This window comes from Chenopodium album, chromosome 17 (assembly GCF_948465745.1).
Source record: "Chenopodium album chromosome 17, dcCheAlbu1.1, whole genome shotgun sequence".
Classification (NCBI taxonomy): domain Eukaryota; kingdom Viridiplantae; phylum Streptophyta; class Magnoliopsida; order Caryophyllales; family Amaranthaceae; genus Chenopodium; species Chenopodium album.
The window spans coordinates 6,618,040-6,646,001 of NC_137850.1; the positions used below are offsets into that span (position 1 = coordinate 6,618,040).

Here is a 27,962-nt window from a genome sequence, read left to right on the forward strand (position 1 = left end):
TTTGCGCAGATTAATCAAATTAAGAGGTTATTGTGTCAATTTTTTTTCCCACAAAATAGAAATGACAAAAACTAGAGGTCGCCATGTAGATTCTTAATGAACTAAGTTGTACTAGACCTACTTGTATTAAGGCTATGTTTGGCAAAATCTATTAACTTATACTAAAAGCGTATAACCAATGATACTTGTCATAACCTTCTAGAAAAATTTCCCGTCTTAATTGCTTTTTTTTTTTTTTCCAAAATCTTTAAGTAAACTATTTATACCTTATAATATTTTCTTTCCAGTTTGACAGTCATATTCCATATATACCCAAATAAAATAATTCTGCAAATCTTTTTACAACTGTGCATTGCACGAGATTTTAATCTAGTCATCAATATTGAGTAGCTTTTAGCTTTAACTGGCATTGGGTAAAAATAAGTTGTAAAGTAGCAAGTATCAAATTTTTAACTCTTGCGCAAAAAAATTATGAATTTTGATGCAAGTGTGCCCATTTACAAGGCCTATCATTAGACACTTTATGCAGAATTCTTGTGTAAATAGCAAATGTTAAGAACATTATGAATTTTTCATCATTAAAAAAAAAAAAATAAATAAAAAAAACATTTTGAAACTAAGGTATATAAAATACTACATATAATCCAATACAAATTTTTGAGGCGCAATCGAATGGCTTTTGGTAGAGAGGATGAGATTTCGGTTGATACAGGATGTCCAATATCAATCCATACCTTTTTCACTACAGCTAGACCTTTTTCTTTGCTAAAATAGTAAGATCCTATACTACATAGTACACCCTATGAGACAACAAAGAATTGACTATCCACTATAAATTAGTAAAACCCAACAAATCAGTTATGTACATCAAAGAACTAGGATATACATGTGAAAATTTTTGGTTTAAAATCAAATTTTCACTTCATCATGGTAGCCTCATTGTAGACAATGAAGAACACCAAATGCTTCAATCTCAAGATAATAAGGCGCCTCATCGGAAAAGTAAATGAATAAAACCCTGATTCTGATTTTATTATGTTACTTGAACCGCGTTAGAAGCATCTACATGGTTGAGACGACAGGTTCCAAGAAGTTGTTCAGGGAGCTCTTCATCTGTATCAGCCTACAAACAACAGTTCACAGAAGATCAACAATTTTAAAATGCTTCCAGTTCCAGTTTAGTGTTCCATAGTAATTGATTAATTAATCAAGACACAACATTTTTCAATAAAATGATAAAGTCGTAAAATCTGAACTCGGACTGTAAATACAAGCCACATTCTAAATGTATTACTTCGTATATAACTTCCAATAGTTTAATAATTTGAAAAAGATAAGTTCCTTCTGCCTGCGTATATAACCAAGTTGTACCTGAATCAAGAATGCCATTTCAATAACCAAGTTGTTAAGGTAGCCAAGAACAAGACTAACTACTCCTCTTGCCACTGATGATGAGCCAATATCAATTCCAAGCTGCAAGGATTGCAGAAAAAAACAGTCAGAGCTCCACTTTACAGCCTCGTAAAAACTCCCACCAATGTGATCCAAATGACTGAAAGCAAACATAGTCTAAAATGTTCACTTTCCATAATTGCAAAAGATATACTGAATCACTGATGTTAAGAAGTTTCTAGCCGACTACCAGCTTAAAGTCTTACATTTTTACAGCTTAAAGTCCTACATTTTACAGCTTATAGTCTTGGTAATTGATGATAGGATGACACATTCCAAGTAACAAAGTCTAGATATCAAGGGATTCAAGATTAATGAACATGCTCAGATGAAGTCAAAAATGAACATAAATAGAACAATTTGCAGAGCTTTGATAGTGAATTTAAGAATTAAACCCCAATATGTCTGCCAATTACCAAGGGTCGCCACGAGAAAGCTCCAAAATAAACAAGCCAAAATCCAACATAATTACAAAGATAATATTTTGATTGTCAAGCACCTACCTCTATGTAATTCGTCCCTTGGAAATAATTAATTTCCAATGCTTGGCCCACTAAGCATGCTTTCTTTCCAACACTTTGTTTGACAATCCATGAGCCCTGAAATAAATAGACTGGGTTAAACAGGTGGCATTCCAGAAGAATAATATTATAAATTTCTGATGAAAACCCTTCCAAAAACTCACTGACAAGACAATGACATAAGATGCCGTGTTTTCCAGTCTCTCTCCCCAAGAGGATTCTACACTTCCAGAGGCATAGAACATTATAGTAAACATCTAAACAAAATTGTATTGTGGTATGAGCTTAAAGTTTAGACACAAGCCGTAACAGTACAGGGCAAGATGGCACACATGGACCTTCTCTGCACACAGCAAGAACAGTACGCAATGGTTCTTCCTTTTTTTGTAAAGGTTAAGACATTAATATGCATGCAATGTAATTGATACACCATGTTAAAGCAGCGAACAGGCTCATTTCTAGAATATAGTTTTGACTAAATTATAAGGAAAACTTGAACATTTTCCAATCAAAGATTTGCACAAACTTGAACTTCTCCACAGGATTAAGCACACACAAGGAACATATAGATTTGTTAGATTCCTGAAACACATGCATTTTGAGTCAATCAATAGAATTTACTCTTTACCAGATTACACTGTCTACTACAACATTACAAATCAAAGGGTAAAGGTTCACGGCAGGGAGAAATTAGCAAACACTGTCTATTACAAGTCTCTAATTTCTCTGCAGGAATAATTTGCAGGGTATCAGTATTTGAAGGGATGACCCTGTATTTCTCACCTCCTCAGTGCAAATGATATTCTCATATTTTGCTAGGGAAATACAAGAACTTTTATTTTTATCTTAAAGGTGTTAAAAACACGAAGCATCAGGACAAAAGACTAATATCTTCTAGTTGAAAGTTTTTAATGTATCAGCAATGGATAGGCATAATATGGAGATTCCTCACGTGGTAGCGGTGGAATATACTTTTTTCAAGTACTTGGGAATGCCAACAATCGCAGAGAGGTACAGATAGTATACTTGAACATTTGCAAAAGAATATAGAAAAGCTGCAATTAGCATCATTGTTGGTAGAAATATCCTCACACAGGTGGAGGCCCAGTCGGTCCCTGCCTATATAATAAGCCCATCAAACTTCCCATCTACAAATGAAATGAACTACAAGATTTGGTCGCTCATTTTTGGTGGGGAAAAAAGTGAAGAATATACATAAATGCACTTGATTTTTTTGGAAAATTTATGTGAAACTAAGAATAATGGTAAATTGGATTTCTTTCAAAAGAATCTTGCAATGAGGCTCTCCTTGCTGAAAATCCTGGCACAATTTAAAGCACCAAATTCCTTGGTTGCTCAATTGTTGATATCACAATTCACAATACTTAATTGTGAGTAGCTTGATGGTGTTTTGGGCCTACTGAGCAACACTTAAAGTTGAATAATTGGTTCCTAGAGATTATTAAGGATGGTTGGGGACAGGTAGTTGAGGATTACACCATAATCGGAATTTGAGATGCAAGACAAAAAAAACCTGTTTCTCTTTAGCATTCTCCCCCCCCCCCCCCCCCCCAAAAAAAAAAAAAAAAAAAAAAAGTTTAGTTACGGAGATTGGGCTTGTGGCATCTTTAGTTGAGCAATATGGCTGTCATTGGCATGAGATTGTGAGAAACTAACTCAAGGGAAATCTTTCTGTTTAAGGCTGAAGAAATTTTTAAAATTCTGGCTTGTGGCATCTTTAGATGGGCTGGCTTGGCAGTTTACCAAAGATGGACACTATTCTGTAAGGTCAGGAGAAAAGTCATCAGGTGGATGAAACGAACCAGATCTACGAATTCCAGTTCTGTCAATGATGGGTTTATAATATATAAAAATAAAAAATCTGGAATTCATAATTCCCCTTGAAAGTTAATTAGCCTCACGATTGTGCACAAGGGCATTTCCTTCGCATGGGATTAACTGAATAACAGTAGGATGGAGGTGAATAACAAATGCAGAGGCTTATAGTGGGAGGATTCCCTGTACCTCTGCAAATGACCTCTATGCCATCCAGCTATCCATCTGCTGCTAGTTTCAGCGAGGAATCTGGGCACGGTAAAGATCTGTAAATACTTTTAAGGGTTCTCGTGAAAGTGTGATAATACTAAGACTAACGTTTTTGAAAGCGTGATCTTGAAGGTGCATTGATAATACTATGAAACTTTTTGGTGAGATGCTTCAATAAATCCCTGTGGTAGTAATACAAAATCTTCTGGCAGTACGAAGCAGTACCACTGTGACACTAAGTAGTAAGTGCCACCAGACAGGCAGAAATGTCACTCATTTTGGAAGTTACCAGCATGCACTTGTGATTGTCTAATATGGACATTTTCTGTTCGTGATTGACCACTTCTTACCTTTTAGAGTCTCACAATAAGTTAGTGTGACATGGTCACACCCAAGACTATCTACTCTTCTATGGTAAGTATGAGAAGGCAGTCAGCTTGACAGGATTATCGGGCAGGATAAGCACCATAGAGTCCACGAAATATTCAATGGATGAAATCATCAAAAATGCACAAAACAAGTTTTAATTGCACAAGATAGACAGGATAAAAAATCTAAAGCATTTCCCAGAGCAGAGACCAGTTTTGTACACACTGACCTTGGATATGTATGGAATAAGTTTGAATTTTGAATTTCTGTAAGCATCGTCTCTGTCAACAAAACTCTTCAGCCGAGGTGCATCTTCTAGATTATTAATCATATAGTACAGTACTAGATTGTATGTCTTTGATCCAGGGACCTGGGTAATATAACCTAGAAACTTAGTAATGTAGTTCTGTAGATTTAGGATATTAAAAATTTCTCATAACTGCAATAATAATCAAGTTAACAAACTGACAAAGAATACCTGTATATTCACTATGAAAAAGAATTCAGACCCGCCCTTCGCTGCATAATTCTGTGAGCCAGAAACAAGTATCTTCTATTAATTCAAACTATCTACTTGCAGTTTAAGCTTTCATTGACATTAGACACATTATCAGCACAAAAATAACAAAGTGATCGCAATAACCTGCACAATACTACCAGGGCGACCCCCAAGATCATCTTCTCTTTTGTCAGATGATAGCCAGTCAGCAGCAACCATTTTCATCAAGGTATGATTTGCTTTAATCTGCATACCATACATAACCACTTAAGTAATTGCATAAAAATAGTGAGCTCTGAAATACTCCAAAAATGCATCAGCGATTGTGCGGAATAAGATTATCTTATAGGCCTACAAATCCTTTTCTCTTAGTAATTTAATTCATATGAAGTTCTATTAATAAAAGCTAGCACTAGAAAATGGAGGAGCACGCGTCTCATAACATTGACACACTTGTGAAAATCCACCATATTAAGCTGGGGATGCTGTCTTTTTCAGAGATGTCAAACCACTACATGATATAATTTTCACAGGTTATATATGATCCATGGTACCATGAAGATGATGACATAATGACCAAATTTGGTAAGAAAAAGGAAAGAAGTAAGATGTCAGGCAATGAAATTGCTGAAACCAAGAAAATAATTTTAATTTTAAAAAAAGGGAGCCTAATATTAGTAATCTATCTAAAAGCTGCATCTTGCATTCAACTTGCCACAACTTTATCTTAAGACAAGAACCCTAGTCAACATTACTTTTTTTCGAAGACCAACATTAATAATCAATCATTATCAGCATTCTTTACCCACATACTTTTTTACTGTCTTTTAAATAAGTCTTTCCACGAATCAGAAATGTAGATGGTTCGGCTGTTGTCCAACTGGAAGCAATGGTACATGTTGGATCCTTATTAAGTGTTGCACCATAGCAAGAAGATGTTCCATCTTTGGCAGCCATCTCTACCAAATCGACGTAGCCCTTCTTATGCACTGAATCAAAAGAAACCAGTTCAAGACTTCTAGTATATAGGAGCACTTCTTAATGCCATTCGTGATAAATTTAGCTTGCAGTATGCCTTAAATTCACAATTAATTCAAACATTTAACTGACCTGCTAACTCATGCAATTTTTTTGCAAACACAGCAGCAGTTGATAGCTTTGGCCGTGAATCCTACCAATTCAGAGCAGAAGTAAGATGACATGATGAAGCCAGCAGATAGTATGAATAAAATCCAAAGTAAGACTAACGGTTATATTAAGGAGGGTCCTATACTGCTATGAAAATTATAAGCTTGATAAAGATTATAATTCAGTTTTATCACACTTTATTTAATTTTTTAGGAGGAAACCCAAATTGAAATATTCTGATCACAAATTTCTGATCAGTTTTTATGAAACCTATAGTTTTAAAATTTCTCATTCTGCCACTACCATTAAACTTAGGGTAGTTACAAAATGATCCGGTCAGAAGCAATTTTGCTAAAAACAATTATGAACTTCAATGACAATAGTATGTAGCAATGGCATAGACAAGGAGTCAGGAACTGATTACTAATGAGGTGATTCAGACCAACCAAGAGTAACTTTATTAATTACTAGAAAAAGAAAGATTTCATAGTTCTTAGTGATTAAGACGTGGAGAATAATTTTTTATGCTGGCCCAAGGAGAACGCTACTATAAGCTACATCAGATTGAAATTAGTTAAGTTTTCACTGACTCCCATACATATACTAGGTGAAATTAATAAGAGTTTTTATACCTGCAAAATTGTCTCTGGACTGCAATCAGAAGGCCAACCATGATCTGGTAGATCAAAATCTGATCCTTCTGGAGCATCAAAAAATTCGTCACTAACATCATTGAGTTCAGCAAGGCTACCAAGTTCAGCTGTTTCGTCTTTTTGCTCTTCCATATTTTCTACCCCGTTAGGAGAAGGTGGGTAAATTTCAGTCCTATTCTCATTCTGTGTGTTATGGCAAAAAGCCAAATCACCAGATATTATATTAGAGAAGCAATCTCCTGCCCTTGCTTTGAAAAGTTCCCTTAATGCTGTAAACAAAACTCTCTAAGGCATGGACTCATGGAAGATATTTGATATGCACAACCCAAAATCAATATTGCATGTTTAGAAAAAGCCATACCAGCAATTCTTCCAAGCATATGTATAGTAGTAGATCGGGCTAAAGAGGGTGCCAAATAAGCTGCCCACTGTTTCCAATCAATGGCAAGCATATGTTTCACAACAGACTGCTTCCCATGGCTGATAGGAGTTATTACATAACCTCCACCTGCAAAAAGAGCATCCCCTAATCAAACTACAGTTTACACATGACATGAATTTGGACCTTAAAAAAATACTATATATTAGAAAATAGAAATGATTCTATTGAAATATTGTGTAGTCACTAGTATCAAATAGACTCTTCATCTAAATAACCAAAGGACTCAATACAAGAATTCATAAATATACAATATAAGCAATATACTTCCTCCTTTTCACTAAAATTACAACACTGTGCTTATGCACAATTCACATACTCTACTCTGACTAACTTTTATGATTTATATTTTCATAATGTCAGTTTTTTTTATAATTTTTACTTACTGATGATTAAAGATATTAGTTATTGAAACAATTCATCAACATGAAATATGAGGTGTTGCATTTTTCGTAAAATGGAGGAAGCTATGTTACTCGGACTTGGGTACCCATGTCCGACATAGGTATGTGTTCAAGTGTCCGACTCGGCTATTTTGTTAAAAAATTCTATGATTTTGAACTAAAATGAAGGTCCAAGTGTCATATCCATGTCTGAGTGTTGAGGGTCTGGCACGGGTACATGAGGTGAAATGAAGAGTCCGAGTAACATAGGGAGGAAGTATGATAATAATTCCTTCAACAGTTATTTCTTAGCTATTCCTAGTGTCATTAATCAAACTCCTAAGTCCTTGCAAGGTAATAAATGCTTCCTCATTTCAAGGTGTAAATAAGAAAATTCAGCACAAAGGCAAAAACCGCAACCAATACAAAAGATCAACTTCACTGCATGTCACGTTAACTGGAATTTTGGATGAAACATGATTGCAGCATTAGAACAGTCCAATTAAAAGGAATTTCATTTTTGTGCCCCAAATAGGCAACGTTCTACTTTGTTGACTTTCCACAATGGTGACCTTAGCTTTGTAGACTTGATGCTATAGACATATGCTTCCTGATAAAAGAATGAAGCAGAACAAATTTTATACCTGGGATATTTTTCTAACCATGTCTAATGGCCAAACACTTCTTACACCACTGTTCTGTAAAATTTTAGGATGTTGCTTGAATTAATAAAAAGATGGCCAAAATTAATGGGTCAGGAAATAGAGCAGAGTCAGCAGGCATGTGCATTCTTCCAGAAAACTAGTAAATAGTCAGCTCAGAATTATAAAAATTGGATTGTAGAATGAACATAGCAGTAGATACGGTAAATTCTAGATAAATGTGTAGCTCAAAAGTACATTACTTTTAAGGCACGCACGAACAAAGCCTTTCTGTTGAGGGCACTTTTTGTGATATACCGAATGATAAAGGATCACTGTGAAACAAAAATCAGAGAAACTATGAGCTATGCAGCTATCAGTATGGAAATAATAAAACTCAGCTTGTAATGAAGGTTAAGCACTAAAGCAATATATATGCACCATATGTTCCATCATCATCCCTTCTCCAATACCGTCTCAACAAGAGGTCTCTTTGTTTCATTCCCCTGGAAAGCATGAAAAACTATTTAGTTGGTAATTTGGTATCATGAAAACCAAAATAACCTCAGAGTAATTTAATAGATATAACCATCATGTAGCATTCAATAAATTTCTCACCAAGGTAGCCAAGAAGCACATAGCTCCTTGTGAACTATATCTGTATGGCCATCAAGGTTCTCAACAACATTCCCTCTATAAAAAGAGTAATCCCATCTAAAAATAAATTAATAAATCAAATTAGTTGCTGAAACAATACAAAGAGAAAGATGTGACAATTCCTATGCTCAAAAGATTTTAATAATTCAAAATAATAATTAGAAAAATGTCTCTCTTCAGGACCAGACTTTAGGACAGATTAGTCACAGGAACAGCCCATTCTAAAAAGTTAGTTTGGACCACATTGATCATACATATTAGCCAAAAACCAAAACAAGTTCCCATGTCTGCTAATGAAGGGTATCATAAGCTTCCTTTCAGCAAGTATATAGCCACAGCTTATGTTGAATCTAGAGGTACCCTCGCATTAGTAAATTTATTGAGCCACAAAAAAAATAAAAAATAAAAAAAAAAGAATAAAAAAAAAAGAAAGAAAGAAATATCTGCTTATCAAGCTTCAATGAGGGGGCACAGGGGTCTATTCTCATCTTAGTCAGTATTAAAAAAAAATATTAAATCAATGGTTTCTCAAGAAAGTGAAGATAAAAACTGGGAACTTCGTAGAAATGTCAAGCAAGCTCTCCACTTATTGAATTGAAATGGTGGAGAAAAGAAAGCAGGAACACAACCCTGAGATGAATCCCAGATGAAATCTTTATATGAAGCAAAGAGCAAATGAGTTGGAATTTATAATTCAGATAGCAATTAGTCATAAAACATACAGCTAATTTTGTCAATACCTGTCGCACTATTCAAAACTATTTAATTGTATATCTTTTTTTGTTAAAAAAAAAAAAAATCAATTTCCCGCATAATTAGACTATCGATTCAGTGAGTGACATCACTCTTCACCACTGATTCAGCAATAGTACACTCTTCATCACAGATGCAGCCAAAGATCACTCTTCACTACTCATGCAACAGCTAGATTATAGATCTCTTTCATGCTAAACATTTCCAATTGATTCTCTTATATGTTACACCAGGATCATAATTTATTTATTAATTTATTTTCACATACATACTTTCTCATAAAAAAGTTTAACAGGTTGCATTTCACTGCCTTGCAAAATAATATACGTATTATTCATCTTATTGTTGCTTTCTAAATTTCCTGCAAGGGCTACAACTTTTAGGGTCATATATAATTACGTTGTGGATCCACTATGCCCCTCAGACCTCGTTTCTTTATTAAGTTTTTTAATAGATCATATTGCTGTGCTTAAAACAAATGAGAGACAATAATGTTTGATTAAATTATCATCTCTCCTATTCACCATATGAAGGTACTAACATTTTCAGAACAGTTAGCACACCTATACACTATCTTGTTGATAAAAATCCATAGGGAAAGAAGCCAACCAGAAAAATAATACTCATATTATGATGTATCTGTACAAGTATGATGAAATATGCAAAGTGCAAGAAAAGAAAAGCTCTATCATATAAAAATATGTTACTGTACAAAATTTCACCAAGCTTACTGTGATCTTAAGGAACCGAGAGACATGACAGCCCGGAATATGTTCTCTGACGTTCCATCCACAACACCAACAGCCATGATTGCAGGATGGTCATCCCACCGCTGAATAAAAAAGATGAATCAGCGAAATATTTCAGGTTAGAAAGCAGAGATTTGGAGTTTCAGAAGGCTACCAACCTTTCCATGAATATCCCTGTCTTTGGCTTCTTTAAATAGTCGTAATCCTGCAACAAGATAATTAATACAATTATTTTCCTTGTTTCTTGTGTGTGTGTGTGTGTGTGTTTTAAAAAAACTTCATGGAAAATACCAAGTCTTACCATTCTGACATCCAAAAATTGTCCATGCAGAAGGTGCGACAACATCAGTAGTTATAAGATCCATTTGAGAAGATGAACCAGTAGGCCAATTTGTTGAACTGGAATGATGTATCCTCTTAGAACTGTTCAATCTGTTTCACAGAAGATTTTGCACTAACGTCAACTTTTTGGCTCATAAAATTTTTAACACACACAATCTCAGCTACAAGCGCTAAACTAAGGCAAGGGTCTGGGTCTTAGATTAGACTAAAATTGCCCACCAAGTATCCTTATCAATGTGGAAGTGTTCAATGTTCTGCATGGAGATTTGAGATGAAATGTAAAATCTAATAAGCATAGCAAAACTATTCACTATAAGATAGCACCAGCTACTACAAATATCCTTTAAATCTTTTGGAAAATGTAGGAAAGCTACCAATAGTATGAAACCAACTGCCATACTGATATGATCAGAACAGCGTATTACAAACTGTATAAGAAGTTGATCAAGTAAACAAGACACATCTGCATGACAACCAGGTTACCTGTAAGACTGCCATGTGTTCTTGGGACAACCCAAACCACTAATCTCATCAATGGGACACACCTACATAGAGGAAAGCCTGTTTACTTTAAAGGGCCTCAAAATCTCAGTTGATATAAAAGACATAAAAAAACAACTTTAAACCTTAGATACTGCTTCCTGAAAGAAATGGATCCATCTGGCTGCTACTTCAGGACTACTTGCGCCCAACTATAATTTTGTCTTCCGACATTAGGATATCTCACTATGATAATAAGATGACAATAATAATAGCAACAACAAACTCTGATAGAAAATCGGTATACCTTTAGCTGATCATTGTGATTAGAACTATTATAAAGTGTGAAAATAAAGAATACCTGCAAGCCAAACATAGAATTTTGATAAAAGGCATTAGAAAGGCGACAATATAGATCATCTCAAACCCCATCTCAAACCTAATCATCCTTACTTTTCTGTGAATACTCTCTCTGCCATTATCTGCAACACGAATGCAGGAGTCTACGATCGTGCTTTTGACAGGATGCTGAAACAAACCAAATCACAAGCAGAGGGTTTATGCAACTTAGAAAATTATGGCTCCTCCTACAAAGACAAAATCAAATTCCAAAATAACATTTTGAGAACACGACTAAAATGCATAATCTGCAGCAAACTTCAGACAGCAATTAGTTCAATAAGTTATACTAGAAATAAGCATATAGATGGTCTCATCATAGGTAGAACAACTATGACCCAATTGAGACCTTATAACATTACAACATACAATGTGCATCATAGATAAATTGTTTATAACCGTTACGAACCCGACATTCATCCAACAAACAGTGTATGCATGCAACAGATAAAATAAATTAGTTCAAGACACATCAAATATTAAAATTTCCAGAAGGCACAATTCTACATTATCATTAAACCTTAATCACAGCAAAATTAAATAAAAATTCCCCAAAAAATAGTGCAGTTATTCAGTTATGCACAATCAGTATAGTAAAGATAAATCTAATAAAACAGTTTAAAAATTTCATTACCAACTCATTTTGGGAATTAGGGATTGATTTGTAGCATTTGAAATGATGATTCTGAAGAACAAAGTAGCGTTTTCGCGAATTCTTCAATCCCAGACGATTAGAACTAATCAAATACAACCAACCCTCAATTTTTTCTCCAGTTTCAGACATACCCATTTGAGTAATTACTGCAAATCTGCAATACCCACTTCTTCAATCGTGTTAGTCTTCCAGAAAATTTCAGTTATAATTAATGGGTTTTTTTTAATAATAAAGCGCTTTTAATCTTGCTAATATTCAAAGTTTTTTTGGAATAATTTTTGACCCAATTTTAAGAGGGAATCAGAGAATTATTAAGATAAACAAGATTAAAAATTGTTAATTTATGATTAAAGCGAATCTAATTGAGAGTCTTGTTGAAGAAGGGGAGTTGAAGGGAGTCTCTTTCTCTTTACAAGTTTAGTCTGTCAATGGCAGTGATTGATTGGCTGACTGTGTAAGACAAAAGATTGACAGATTACCAGTGATGGGCCTACCATTAATTAGTGGCTGCAACTTCATTACCAAGTCTAGTTGTTTTTTTCTCTCTTTTTCTTTTGCAAGTCAAGTTGGTTTTGTGGATGGGGTGAGAGGTAACAGGTAGTTATGAAATTAAGCGGATTTGATCCGATCCGAATTATAATTGACACCTATAAATACTTCATAAAAAATTGAAAATAATTGAAACTCCGAGTGCTTTAAGAGTATTTGGAGTCAAAGGCTATATAATATAGGGTAATTCATTTAAAAAGCGACTTATATCTTGAATTTAATACTATGCATTAGTGGATTTCAAGTCGAATTAGTATTAACTCACATATTGTATTGATTAAGATAAAGTTTTTTACTTATTATTGATCAAACCTATGATATAATAATTAGTATTAACTCACATATTATATATTATATATTTGTGTTGGAATTTTAGATTTCTTATGAATTGTTTGTAAATGTCGTTTGATTATTTTATAAATGAAATGTATTTTCTACTCGTTAAAAAACGAAAAAAGAAAGTTAGAAATTGAATAATAAAATTAATAAGACACTAAATAAAAAAAATTAAAAAAAAAGTTTTTTTAATTACTTTGATAAGTTTTTTTTTTTTTTTTTTACCCTTGTAATAAAAACAAGACTAAAGAAGTTAAAGAGCGTCTTGTGTGCGGCTAACCACACCGTGTGGTCGTATGCAAAAGAACAAAGTAACCCATAAAACACTGACCGAGTAACCTCTAGAACATTGTCGAAGGCCCCTGTAACACCGACGAAGTAACCCCTAAATATTGACCGTGTAATTCCTATAACACTAACGAAGTACTATAACCCCGTGGCCAACCAAATATACGAATTTGTGAAGAAGTTATTATTTTGTTAAAAAAATGAGATTAGTAGATACGGAGTATATTTAGGCATCAAAGCAATAACCATTACGACTATTTTCCCTCCCAAAATCCTTTCTTTTTTTTAAACCGTGTTCCTTATATCTTTTACTACCATTTTTATTTTAGTTGTAACTGTTTTTATTTTTTTATTTTTTATTTTAAATAACAATTTACCTCATCAATCATCAATAACTATATCTAGAACTAATACTAAAGTAGTAACCACCGACATCGTTTTGTTTTAAAATTAGACACATGTCATGTTGTGATTAAAAATTTTGCCTCCAAATCTATAAATGATGTAATTGTTTTGTGACTTTTATTTTATTTTATTAAAACTCACGTCAATTACATCATTATTAGACCTGTTCTCTTCAGCTTATTTTCAGTTCAGTTCACTTTCTAATTTCCTTCCCTCATAAAATATTCAGTTCAATTCAGTTCCATTCAGTTCAGCTCATTTCAGTAAATCAGAACAGGCCCTTAGTATCAAATTATGAAAAATGGTCTATTCTATTTAACAATAATAATTAACTTGTCTTCCTGGGATACTCTTTAATCATTCAATTTTTCTACTAGCTTTATTATTATTATTATTATTATTATTATTATTATTATTATATTTGATGTTTTTATTTAATTTGATTTGGGAATATTTTTGTTTTTAATATTGGTATGAAAAAATAAATTTAAAAATTTTTATTTGATCAAATCGTGTATTGCACGAGACTAATCTATCTATCCATCTATTTATATGGGTACACTAGCTGCAAAGCTGACACATGTCCCAATTTTAGTGTTTTTTTTTTCATTTTTTTGGTAAAATGTATAATTGACAAATATCCTATTATTAAGGATACTCCAAGATATATAATATACTTGAATTGCTTAAAAATGTTTTTTTTTAACGGGCTTAATATTGTTTCCCAATCGATATGATTCACGGATATTCAGCATATATTTAGTGATGTAGTCCATATTATTTGACTTTAGATTTCTTAATCAAGGAGAGTATATTCTCTTATTTTGTATATATTTGCTTTCCTTATTAGATCATGTATGGCTATTGCATATGCTCTAGACTTGTAATACTTCCTCCGTTTCTTTTTAGTTACTATACTTTCCATAATTTGGAAATTGTGAATTAGTTGCAACCTTTCCATTTTTGACATTTCTTTCTCTCTATATCTCTCCTACCCACATAAACCCCTCTTATTTTTCTCTCTATCTCTCTCCTTTTAAAAAAATTTCTAGGAGACTGTGAAAATAAAGTGTAGCAATATAAGAAAAACAGAGGAACTATAAATAGATGTGATGCTTTGTGAATAATACAATCAACAAGATAAACTATATATAATTCAATTTTTGCTATAATATTTTGTTACAAATTTCCTAAACCCGAAATATCTGAATTATTATAACAAGTTTTTAAACTTTTTGCTACATCTATAATCAAACCATTTATTCGACAACTAATTTAAAGTCAAACTCACAGCACACTCATGCATGCATAATATATATACTATTATACTTTGCACTATGTATCTATTCTAAGTGATGAGTGTGCATAAGAATGAATTTATTTATTTAACTTATATAAATTTGCATGATAAACATAAATAAATGCATATATATATATATATATATATATATATATATATATATATATATATATATAATATAATTATTGGTCGGGTTGAGTATTTAATCTTTGGAGTGCTTAAATCCATGTTCTATCCAATACATTTCATAAACCAATCCATTTCCTAGCTCATTTCCCTAAACCATAACTTGTTATCCACTTTTCGTGTCCACATCGCAAAACCGAGAGAAACTGATTTTTTGGTCTTATAATTTTGATCCAATTATTATTTCGTTGGATAGGCCTTGAAATAATCTTTCCAACCATATATCATAAGCCCAATTCCGAGCTATAACGAAAAAGATATGAGCCAAACACTAAACTCGGCCCAAAATCGACACCCTTCCACTAAAACGGCCATATCTTAAAATATACAAATTATTTTGACCTGATTTAAATTGGGTTGGAAAGTAGACTTGATAAGCTTTCCAATGATATATTATATGCCTTATTCCAAGTTACGGATCAAAAGTTATGATGATTTTAAAAACGTGTAAAAAACTGGAATTACTGCGCACGGTGTAAAAGCACTGTGTCACGGCGCCTGATGACGTGGCACGGTGCCTGGTGCCATGACACGGTAATTTACAACGTGTCACGGTGCATTTTTCCATGTTTTTAATCCACCGTATCACGGCAATATTGCCGCGCCACGGGATTTTGCACCGCGTAACGGTACAAGTTCCCGTGTCACGGTGCCCATTCAGTGACACGAGGCTGTTCCGTGTAATTTTCGCGCACTTTTTTTTTACCGTGACACGGTGTACTGTACCGTGCCACGGTGAACACTGTCGTGTCACGGTATGTGTGCCGTGTCATGGAATTTTCTCGTGTCTTTTCCGTGTAAACCCTTCACGCATTTTCACTTCCCGTAGGTCAAATATGTCCCGCGTCACTCCAATTTTCCCCGCATCATGGGAAATCCCCCCGTCTGACGGTGCCTGGAACCGTGTTACGGTGTTCACTGCCGTGTCGCGGTGTTAATTTTTAGGGTTTTTATCTTTTTAGGGTTCCGTGTGTTCCCTCTACTCATTTTCCCTATAAATACCCCCTCCTTTCTGCAGTTCGGGGCACAAAATCATTCTCTCTTCCTCTCTTTTACACCAAAAATCATTCTATTCTTTTTCTCCCATATTCTAAGCCTTAAACCTATATTCCTAATTACACCATTCTTCCCTTAAGCACTCCAAGGAGTCCATACTTAACCTGAGGTTCCGTCCTTAAACCAAGGCGTGAAAGGTACAAATAACTGAGGGTTTGGACCAATACAAATCTACATTTATTTAATTATTTCCATTTGATTTATTATTCATTGAAGTTACTAACAGTTTATTCATGATGTAGCAATTTAAAGGAACGCGCGTCATGTGAGTAATTAATTAATTTAATTACTTATTTTATTTTTATTGCTAGTATCATGATTAGGTTTATTTATATTTGATTTGACTAACGCTATTATTGTTAAATTGCTTCCAATATTAATGTTTATTCTATTATTATTTATGATCACCATATTACATGTTTAAAGGGAATATGTAATTGAAAATCACGCCTAATAAGATAATTTGGACAATCGGTTTAGGTTCCTTTTTAATCTTGTTATTAATTCAAGTGATCACTAATATTTTAGAATTATATGTTGCATTAATATTCAACCAATTTAGTATAATAATAGTTTGAAGCAAATTGAATCTTTGTTTGTATGCCTTTGAGATCGCAGGAATACTTTTCACTATAAGAATCGAGTAGAGGCCAATACGGGCGAATGTGACTCCATGACTCACTTTGTACCATCATCCCCGATCCTCCTTTCGTGGTTCCGAACCATATGGAGTTAGTAATCTCATGGATTATGAATGGGGTGTAACCTTCACGGGTCAATCGTTGTTGCCTATCGTTGTCCCTTATTCGTGGTTGCCTTTTATGATCCGTGAACGGTTTACAAGTTCCTTAAAAACTTGTTGGCGGCTCTCTACTTTCCTTATCCCTAATCGTAATATGTCAATTCCCACTTCCTATGAGTGCCAAGCATATTCACAACATGCTTTAACGTAGGCGCACTTCGAACGACGCCTACAGTACCACCCTATAAGATAAACTATAATTCACATTTTTAAATACAAAGTTAATTTATTTTTCTCTCTATAGACAAAAGTTAGAGAGAGAAAGTGGAAAATTGTACAAGGCATGTGCAAAATTCAAGGGTAATGTAGAATAAAGTTAAAAAAAGTGAGGGTATAATGGTCTTTCATATCATCTAAAAATAGAAACAGGAACAACATTTCGACTCTCCAAAATAGAAAACACAAAAACTATATTATGGAAAGGAGGGAGAACTTTATATTATTTATCCTAAAATTCCGTGCATGAAGAAATGAAGCAAGAAATAAAATGCAAAAGATATATTAGATTTTGATGTTTTATATCAGATTTGTAACACCCTAGGTTAACATGAAGCAACTAGTAGATATTGTCCTTTCTGGACCTTACTCGCAAGAACTTGCTTTAGTGCATGACAAAAGTCCTACTCAAAAGAACCCTACTTTTGGAATCTTAAGGATATGAGGATCTTGTAAATTGAAGGTGAAATTTTGCAAAGTGTTTTTAAGTGTAATTTCTCCTATTTTTTTATTAACAATAAATTATAAATTATTGAGGAGGGTAAAATGGTCAACTCAAAAACTATCAACCAAATCCCCCTTTTACTTTATAAACTTACACCCCCTCGAACTATTTATTTTTTTAAAGTAACTTTTAAATAACTGTGTTATTTGTGTATATGAAGAGTGGTATTAGGGATGACGGGTGAGTTTAAAAATAACACAATTATTTAAAGTTATTTAAACACCACCTAGTTTTCTCAAAAACCTAAAAAACTCCCACCGCTTTTGCCCAACTTCCCTATATGATGTCACGGCGGGTCCCACAACCAATTGTTCCTCTCTTTTCCCTCGATTATCACCTCTGTTTTTCCTTCTTCTTCCTCTTTGTCTAACTTTAATATCAATTTGCAAATCAATTAGGCGTTATTTAGGGTTTTTATTCGCTAATTTGTTTTTCAAGCAAAACGACAATGCAAAATCGAGGATATGTAATTGGTTAATTAGGATGATTAGGGAAGAAGAAAGGTGAAATTCGAAGGAAATTTGGTTAGTGGGACCCATCGTGACATCATATAGGGGAGTTGGACAAAAGTGGTGGAAGTTTTTAAGGTTTTTAAAAAACAAGTTGGTAATAAAAAAAAATTAAAAAAATTAAAAAAAATAAAAACAACTTGAGGTGGTATTGTACAAAATGTGAACAATATATGGTGGTATTTTTCAAAATTTCTTAGTCTTAAAGGACATTATATTTCGTCAATTAAAGTCATATGACATCTACAATTTACAATCAACGATAATGAAAACAGATTTAACAAAATCAATCAAAAACTAACTTGGGTGCTGAATTGGGTGTGAATTTACTCTCCATGCATGGGTGATATATATGGGTGTGGGAATAGAATTTTTTGGCAGATACGGGTGTGGGCAAAGGGAAACCCGTACACGCTCTGCCCAATTGCCAACCTTAAGTGGGAGAATGGACGTAGGTGGGTTAGGTATTTGAGGGGTATATATAAAATCTACCACCTTGATTAGTATGACCTTTTAATTAATATCCATATCCGCTCATTACCCATCAAAGTCATGATAGGCTCTAGCCACTTTAATTGAGGCGAGTGTAGCGTAGAATCCGCGAAATTATACCCGCTTTCCTTACCAATTTTTATTATCATCTCATTCTAGCTATTTGATAATGGTTAATTCCAAATAATTGCACATACATATTGATAGATATTATATTTATGATAATATTTGTTGCATATTAGGATAGATTTTATGTTTATTTTTGTATCCTTATCGTATTAGATTTCCTAACGTGATTAGGACTAGTATTGTAAACTCTATATATATTGATCAATGGTACACACTCCAATTTGAGGAGTTTTCCCGAAATCTAACATGGTATACAGCCTAGGTTTTAGATCCTGCTTTCACAAGTTTTATTTTTTTTTCTCTTTTCCTTTGCATCCTACAGACCTCTGCACTCCCACTTTCCGCATCCCTCTTTTGTGCACTTCATTGACGTTCATCAATGGAAAAGGACGACGAAGCCCCCAACGTCGGAATTTCATCCGGCTTTAGCCGTCAATAACATCAAGAATGCAATACCCTTTGTTCTTGACTATGAGAAAGTTCAATACTCCAATTGGGTGGAATTATTTGAGAATCATGGGTGTGCGTATAATGTGTTAGATCACATGGACTCGACTGTTTCACGGCCGACGGATGTGTCAGACTCCTTGTGGAAGCGACTGGATGCAATTGTCAAACAGTGGATATACGACACAATCTCCACCGACCTTCTCAACACGATTTTAGCCCCAAAATCGACTGCTTAACAACTTTGGGATCGCATTACAGAAATCTTTCAAGTTAAAAAGAACACTAGTGTAACACCCTAGAAATTCCTTTCTTTTTAAATACCTGTTTTGCCCTGTTTAAAACTTTAAATAGGAAAATCTAAGATATTACCGCCACCGTGAAAACGGCTAAGGCAACTATCAAAGACACACAACGGAATACTCTCCTTTAAAATAAATTAAAATGACTCAACTTAAAAAAAAAGTCAACTTGGAACCATTGTAGGCCCTTAACAAAACCAAATCAAATCTCAAAATCTTTACGTTAGTCTCGCAACAATAATATTATAATGTAATTAAAGCAAGGAAAATTTGCCAATTGCAGCCATTTAAAGTTCGTATTTTGCAAATTGCAGCCATTTAAAAAAAATTGCAAATTGCACCCCAAAAGTTCATATAAATTGTAAATTGCAGCCCAATTCAACTTTTTCATCGGTTTACATGTTGAAAAATCTTCGGTTAAGGTTTTAGGGGTCATTTCAGTTATTAAGGGTCCGAATTGAGCTCAGAATTAACAAAAATATAACGCAAGTGCCTCGTTTTGCGTAATTAAAATGTATCGATTTGTGAGAAACTGTAAAAATGAGACACTTACGTTATTTTTTTGCTAATTCCGAGCTCAATTCGGATCCTTAAGGGCTCAAAATGACCCCTAAAACCTTAACCGAAATTTTTGTGACATGTAAACCGATGAAAAAGTTGAATTGGGCTGCAATTTACAATTTATACGAACTTTTGGGCTGCAATTTGCAAATTTTTTTAAATGGCTGCAATTTGCAAAATAAGAACTTTAAATGGCTTCAATTTGCAAAATTTCCTTAAAGCAATAACACATAATAAACTTATGGAAACTAGCATGATTCGCTCTTCACTCATGCCCCATCATGAATATGTTTCATCACCTGAAAAGCTTCTCTCTACTTGTTTCCACTACTCTCCATTAAAAGTGGGTCATCATAGGGCCAAGGTAAAGACAAGGCCAACAAACACACAAACACACAATTAGCAAAGCTGAGTACATAAGCGTAATTAAACACACTAACATGCTTTTACCTATCAACACACAACTTACCTAGTTGCACCTGTTTTTAAGCACACAACATACAACAAAACTTCTCAACTAAGTAACTAAATAATTTATTTAGTTTTTATGACGCATCGAACGGGTTTCCCCCTAACCTGCCCCAATAAAGGGGTATTAACACGGGAGCTAACCGTGCCAGTATAAAAGAACCACTCGTAAGTGGCGGAATTCCTGTGCATAATAATAAAAGACAAATACAGCGTCATGTACTCCCAGTAGAAGTTTTGGTCAAATATAAAGTCGCATAACTCCCCCCATATGTTCATACTCAAGGTATATACGTTCCAAGTAACGGTGTGTAATCTCTTTCACTTTACGTTCTTTACATATTATTAAACTTGGTGATGACTCTCAAATCATAATAACATCAAACATTATAATTATTCAAACAATTAAACACTCAAATTTAATTTTTGAATAATTAGTGACCACATAATATTTAATGTTGAATCCTTTTTAAATCTACCTCGGTGTCAAAGACACCTTAAACGCTTAATGCGCCAAAAATCCTATCCCTCGGTGTTAAAAGCACCTTAAGTGCACTAACATAAAATTTATTCCTCGTGTACATAGACACTTACATAGCTCCTTTCCCATGCTTATAGCATCAATAAAAATTATATGAACCATAATAAAATTCCCTTTTAATATTCCAAACCAAAGACATGCTTCCTATCATGCCACAAATAAAAATGTGGTTCATATTCAACATGCCAAACGACTATTTTCAAATCATTAATCCATCACAAATAAATCATGCTTCATAATTCAATCACCAATATCAACCAAATCACAATTTCCAATCATAATCTAGCATGATACTAGTTGGGATTAATTAATCAAGCCTAGCATGTTACTACATCATCAAAAATATGCTAAGTACGCGAACGTACCTTGAATATGATCTTAATATTGCCACGAATAATAGAAATCACTCACTTCAAAGTCATCTACAAATTAAAATAATAATAGAGCATTAAAATCCACTCTACACAAATTTCCAGCAATATATACTCTTATTAAACTACTCATAATTTAATTAAAACAAGCTGAAATTTTATTTAAAACCTCATACTTTAATCCCAATTAATAGGTAAGTAAAATTCCTTAAAGAAACTTGATTTTTAGTATACTACCAAAAATTCCAGCAATATATATTAATTAAAACTTGCTGTAATAGGCTTTAAAACACTTAAATTAAAGGTTTAAACCACCCTAAATCATAATCCTTTAATAATTAATTATTTATGAATCTAGGGTTTCAAATTTGGGGCTTCTTAATTAAAATTAAAATCTGAAAATTAAATTACACCATACAAATATCAATCATCGTAATTTTAACACAAAACCCTTAATTTATAATTAGAACTAAGGTTTAAACAAAAAAAATTCAAAACAAAGATTGAATTTTTTTTTTCGAAGGGGAGAAGGCCGGACAGCAGGCCGGCGCCATTGCCGGCTGGTGCTGCTGGTGGCCGCGGCCCACCGGTGGTGGTGGTGGCCGGCGGTGGTAATTCGAAAACAAGGGGAGGGGGAAAAGAAAGAAAGAAAAAGAGAGAAAAATAAAGGAGAAGAGAGAGAAAGTTTACCTTGGGTTTTCTCCACTCTGGGCAAAGTTTAATTTGTCCAAGTGTTGAATATTTATACCCCTTTCTCTAGAAACCCTTCTTACCTAAACTTTCCCTTTTTACTCTTTCCTAAACAAACTTTACTAAAATAAAACTTTCCTAAAATAAATTCCAACTTAATGAAATAATTAATTTAAATAAAACTTTCCTTTTATAAAATATTTCCAAACTTGTTTAAAATAATTAATTAAAATATCATAAATAATTCATTTCAAATTATTTAAATACCCCACAAAATACTTATTTTAAATAAAATACGTATAAAAATACGGGGCATTACAACTAGGGCCGTTTATCTTGAAAATCTATTTAATTCCCTTCACATATACAACTTTTCTAGTGTAACAGCAGACTATCAGCAATTGAAAAGTGTGTGTGATCAACTTGCTAATATCGACTAACCTGTGACGGAGCAAAAGATTGTCATACGACTTGTTTCGGGGCTCACAAACTCTGATTTTGATATTGTTGCCTCAATGATACAACAAACAGTCCCACCCCCTTCCTTCAACACTACAAGATCCCGTATTTTACTAGAAGAGTCACGTCGTTCGAACGATCAAAGCCAATCGGCCCAATCTTCTTTCGTTGCTCAACAAGACTCCTCCTCCACCTTTGGCGCCAATCAATCGCCGCAGTCCTCCTCTCAAGGTAGTCGTGGCTCAGGCAGTGGTCGCACCGGTGGCAAAGGTGTTGGTGGCAAAGGGTGAGGACGAGGTTGCGGCAACACAAACAAGTCCAACTCCCCGCAACAACATCAACAAGGTCAACAACAACAGCCTCAGTGGGCCGGCCCACAAGCTTGGCCTGGATTTCAGGCCACCCAATGGCCAGGAGCTTGGGCCATACCTCCCTGCCCATATCCCACTACACCAATTGGGAAACAAATACGGCAACCTTCACCAAGTGAGTCATCAGCTCCAAACGGCCCACCTCAACATGCTTATATGACGGGCCCGCCGCAATACAGCCAACTCTACACCCCAACAGAATTGGGTTCGGCTTTCTCATCCATGAACTTGACAAGCCCGGACAATGGATGGTATATGGACTCCGGTGCCACTTCACACATGACCAATAACTCAGGTACTCTCTTGCCCTTATTTAATTTGAGCACTAATAATCATATTTTAGTTGGTAACGGTCATCGCATTCCAATTACGGGTTATGGTCATACCACTCTTCCTAATAATAAATTAACTCTTCGTAATGTCCTTTTAGCCCTTCAAATCACTAAAAACTTAATTTCAGTTCGTTAATTCACTTCGGACAATTCAGTTTCTATTGAGTTTGACCTATATGGCTTTTCTATGAAGGACCTTCGCACGGGGAGGATAATAATGAGATATGATAGTTCGGGAGATCTTTACCTAGTCACCACCACTCCACCATCCTCATGTCTTGCCTCAACTCTCATGGTTACTTCTCCAAACACGTGTCATAGTCGCTTGGGACACCCTGGAGCTAGTTCCTTAAGTTTTCGTGGGAGTAATAATTTCATTAATTGTAATAAAGAGCATGACTCTAATTTTTTGCAATTCTTGTCAATTAGGGAAACATTTTAGACAACCCTTTTATGAATCTACTAGTTTTAATACTTGTGCTTTTGATAATATTCATGTTGATTTATGGACATCTCCAATTCGGAGCTCTAATGGTAATAAATATTATTTGGTTCGTATTGATGATTTCACTCATTTTGTATGGACTATACCCCTAACATACAAATCTCAAGCTTTTTCCACTTTTGTCAATTTTTCTAAGTATGTACAAACCCAATTTGAGAGGCCCATTAAGGCTTTTCAAAGTGATCATGGCCGAAAATTTGACAATGACCCTTTCAAAAAGCAATGCTTAGATGTTGGAATGATTTTTAGGTTCTCTTTCCCACACACATCTTCTCAAAATGGAAAGGCCGAGTGTATGATCCGCACCATAAATAATATCAAACGCACTCTCCTATTGCATGCCTCTTTACCACCCTCCTATTGGGGTTATGCTCTTGAGACCGCAACATACCTTTTAAACATATTGCCAACTAAAACTCTAAAAAACAAAACTCCCACCCATGCTTTATTTCATAAACAACCTTCGTATGATCACTTAAGGGTGTTTGGGTGTCTTTGTTTCCCTAATCTTTCCTCTACTGCTCCTCATAAACTAGCTCCTCGCTCCACACCGTGTGTCTTTTTGGGGTATCCTCCAAATCCCACAAACTCCACTACAACAAGTTGGCCCACAGACTCCAATACATCAAGCTAGCCCACAAACTCCCAGTAGCCCACAAAATTCACGTAGCCCACATTCTCCCACTCCCCCCCCACGATACAGAACACTTCGCAGGTGGGTTGCGGCTCGCCACCTTCAGCCGCGGAAACCCTGCGGCCTCCCCTGACCACACCTCTCACGCCTACCACTGCCACACCTATCGCCCCATATACTCCGCCACCTCAGCGTGGTGTTCCACCCATTCAACCCACCCGGCCACCACCTGGCCTCCCCTCGTATAACTCGTAGTCAACGAGGTATATACAAGCCAAACCCGAAATATTGCAACATTACCGTTCACAACTCGGGACCACCTCCTCATAAATCACCTCTACCAAATTCATATAAACAAGTTTTAAATAACCCAAATTGGAATGCGGCAACGAATAATGAGTGCTTTAATTAAAACAGAGCTCTGGGACTTGGTACCTAGGCCTACGGGGGTGAATATTGTTAATTGTATGTGGCTATTTGAACACAATTACAAATCTAATGGTGACCTTGAAAGGCACAAAACTCGTCTTGTTTGTGATGGCAGATCGCAGGAAGTAGGTATAGATTGTGATGAGACTTTCAGTCCGGTGGTCAAATCGGCGACTATTTGTACTGTTCTCAGCCTAGCTTTGGCTAAAAAGTGGTCAATTTATAAATTAGATGTCAAAAATGCATTTTTACATGGTGATCTGCAGGAAACTGTTTATATGCAAAAACCCCCGGGTTTTGTCGATCGGAGAGCTCCCTCTTATGTCTTCCGACTTAGAAAGGCTCTATATGGTTTGAAACAAGCTCCCAGAGCTTGGTACCAGCGATTTGCAAACTTCCTGATCAAATTGGGTTTTGTCATTGCCAAGAGTGACAACTCTCTTTCTACTTTCCGGCAGGGTGATGATATGGCATATTTGCTTCTTTATGTTGATGATATTATTTTAGCTACCTCATCTGATAGGTTGCGTGCAGGGATCATATCTCAGTTACAAACTGAGTTTTCTATGACTGATTTGGGTCCACAGAGTTATTTTTTAGGGATTGTGGTGACCCGTACTCCCTCTTATTTGCTTCTTTCACAGGAAAAGTACGCACAGGAGATTTTAGAGCGTGCATGTAATACCCCGTATTTTTAATGTATTTTATAAATTATTTATTTATTTGTAAAATATAATTTTGGGTCAAATTATTTTTATTATGGGATTTAAATAATACAAGGTTTAATTTTTGGGTTAATAAGTATTCAATCCGAATTTAGCCATCTTCATAATAAACCCAACCATTCTATTTTCATATTTGGGCTACCTATTCTATTATTCAAGTCCACAATTTTTATAAAGCCCAAACCTACCCTAAACAACCCTACACTATAAATACTCATTCAATATCCAAAATTTTCCCCACACAAAAGTCAAATAGTCCAAGTAAGTTATTTCTTTTCTTTTCCCCTTTTTCCTTTCTTTTCTTCTTCTTTCTTTTCTCATTTTTTTCTTTCTTTTTTTTGGTTTCCCTTGTTTCACGTGGGATTCACACAAGGAGGAGTTGGGGTGCTTTCTTCCTCACGGCCCCACCCATCGGAGTCCGCCACCGACGCCGGACCACTGGCGGCCGGCGACCACCCCGCGCGACCAGTCGGTCACCACCGTACCATCTTCACTCTCTCTCTCTCTTCTCCTTAATTTTAATTATCTTGACAATTATATGTATGAGTTTTGGTTTTCATTGTTTAAAGTATGTTTGAGTAGTATTAAAATCATGTTTTAATAGTTTAAATTTTATTTTCAGATTTTGATATGATTATAAGTTAGGGTTTTAATTTATTCAAGACTTGATTTTTAGGGTTCTTGTATAAATTAATTTGGGGCTTTTATATACTCAATGTTTCTATGAATAATTAAGGTATAAAGATGTATTTTGATGAAGTTTTTAAAGAGTTTTTATTAGTTTAAAATGCTGGAATTTTATTTAAAGTAGTATAATTGTGGTTTTATGAAAAGGGTTTAATTACGCATTAAAGAAGAGATTAATTAAGGGTTTTACTATAATTTTCAGATTATTATAAGTTGTTTAAAGTGAGTTTAAGTTTCTGGAAATTGTGTATACAAGGGTAATTAATATAGTATTATTGTCCCTTTATGTAGGAGACTTGGTTCGAGAGGTGTTGGAGTGTATTTGGCCACTTTAAGGGCTTAATTGAGGTACATACGCGTACTCAGAAATTTATTAAGCGTGTAGAAACATGCTAGGATTAACTTAAGTGATTCCAAGTTAGTGTCATGCTAGGAATCGGTTGGAATGGTTGAATTGAAATGAGATTGGTGATTTGAATTGGATTGATCAAATTGAGAATGGTTTTGGTGAATTATTTTTAAAGCATGATCGGTTGAAATAAATTATTTATTGGAATTGGTGATATTGGAATATTGTCATTGAACCATATTTTTATTATTGACACGTTTGAAGTTTTATTTAATTAAACTAAATGTTTAATTTGGTTTGGAATATTGAAAAAGAATTTTATTATGGTTCATATAATTTTTATTAATGCTATAAGCATGAGAAAGGAGCTATTTAAGTGTCTTTGTACACGAGGATTAAATTACATTTTGGTGCCTTAGTGCACTTAAGGTGTTCCTAACACCGAGGGATAGGATTTGTGGCGCATTATGCGTTTAAGGTGTCTTTGACATCGAGGTAGAATTGAAAAGGGTTCAACATTATATATTATGTGGTCATTAATGATTCAAGAATTAAATTGGTATATTTGATTGTTTGAATAATTATTATGATTGAATGATCATGGTTTGAGAGTCATCACCAAGTTTAATAATATGTAAATAACGTAAAGTGAAAGAGATTACGCACCAAAACTCTTGGAACGTATACACCTTGAGTATGAACATATGGGGGGGGGGGAGTTATGAGATTTTATATTTAACCATAACTTCTACTTGGAGTACAGGACGCTGTATTTTCCTTTTATTATTATGCGCAGGAATTCCGCCACTTACGAGTGGTTCTTTTATACTGGCACGGTTAGCTCCCGTGTTAGTACCCCTTTATTGGGGCAGGTTAAGGGGGAAACCCATTCAATGCGTAATCAAGCTAAATAAATAAATTAATTATTTATTGGATAGTTATATCGTATGTTGTGTGTGTTTCTGAACAGGTGCAACACGGTAAGTTGTGTGATGATAGGGTGAAAGCATGTTAGTGTGTTTTATTTATGCTTATGTACTCAGTATTGCCGATTGTGTGTTTGTATGTTTGTTTGGCCTTATCTTTATCTTGGCCCTACGACGACCCATTTCTAATGGCGCGTAGTGGGGACAAGTAAAGAGAAGCTTTTCA

The 27,962-nt window shown here is 34.6% G+C and overlaps 1 protein-coding gene across 2 annotated transcripts; it reads right to left on the reverse strand.

Annotated features, from left to right (window-relative positions):
• Nucleotides 1-640: 640 nt before the first annotated feature.
• On the reverse strand, nucleotides 641-12,660 carry LOC145589452 (protein ENHANCED DISEASE RESISTANCE 2-like). Of its 2 annotated transcripts, none has more exons than XM_081646026.1 (21): nucleotides 12,146-12,657; nucleotides 11,566-11,640; nucleotides 11,420-11,473; nucleotides 11,259-11,324; nucleotides 11,116-11,177; nucleotides 10,592-10,722; nucleotides 10,449-10,495; nucleotides 10,273-10,373; nucleotides 8,750-8,845; nucleotides 8,573-8,637; nucleotides 8,395-8,466; nucleotides 7,030-7,176; nucleotides 6,648-6,937; nucleotides 5,998-6,058; nucleotides 5,701-5,876; nucleotides 5,032-5,133; nucleotides 4,867-4,917; nucleotides 4,618-4,758; nucleotides 1,956-2,051; nucleotides 1,372-1,473; nucleotides 641-1,123 (listed from the first exon to the last, which is right to left on the reverse strand). In XM_081646026.1, the coding sequence occupies exons 1-21, from the start codon at nucleotides 12,299-12,301 to the stop codon at nucleotides 1,034-1,036; spliced, it is 2,181 nt and encodes a 726-aa protein (XP_081502152.1). In that variant the 5' UTR covers nucleotides 12,302-12,657; the 3' UTR covers nucleotides 641-1,033. The 2 variants fall into 2 exon arrangements, 1 of the variants encoding a protein (XP_081502152.1); XR_014101682.1 differs by lacking the exon at nucleotides 641-1,123 and adding an exon at nucleotides 2,138-2,193 and having other exon boundaries at nucleotides 12,146-12,660.
• Between the last annotated feature and the right edge of the window lie 15,302 nt (nucleotides 12,661-27,962).

What these genes read in the sequence shown, in the direction of transcription:
- LOC145589452 (XM_081646026.1), bottom strand. Translation starts at nt 12,301, where the DNA reads ATGGGTATGTCTGAAACTGGAGAAAAAATTGAGGGTTGGTTGTATTTG. An exon ending in TTTTCATAGTGAATATACAG is followed by an intron (nt 4,759 to 4,866) that starts GTATTCTTTGTC and finishes TATATTACCCAG; the next exon opens with GTCCCTGGATCAAAGACATA. An exon ending in TTATTCCATACATATCCAAG is followed by an intron (nt 2,052 to 4,617) that starts GTCAGTGTGTAC and finishes TATTTATTTCAG; the next exon opens with GGCTCATGGATTGTCAAACA.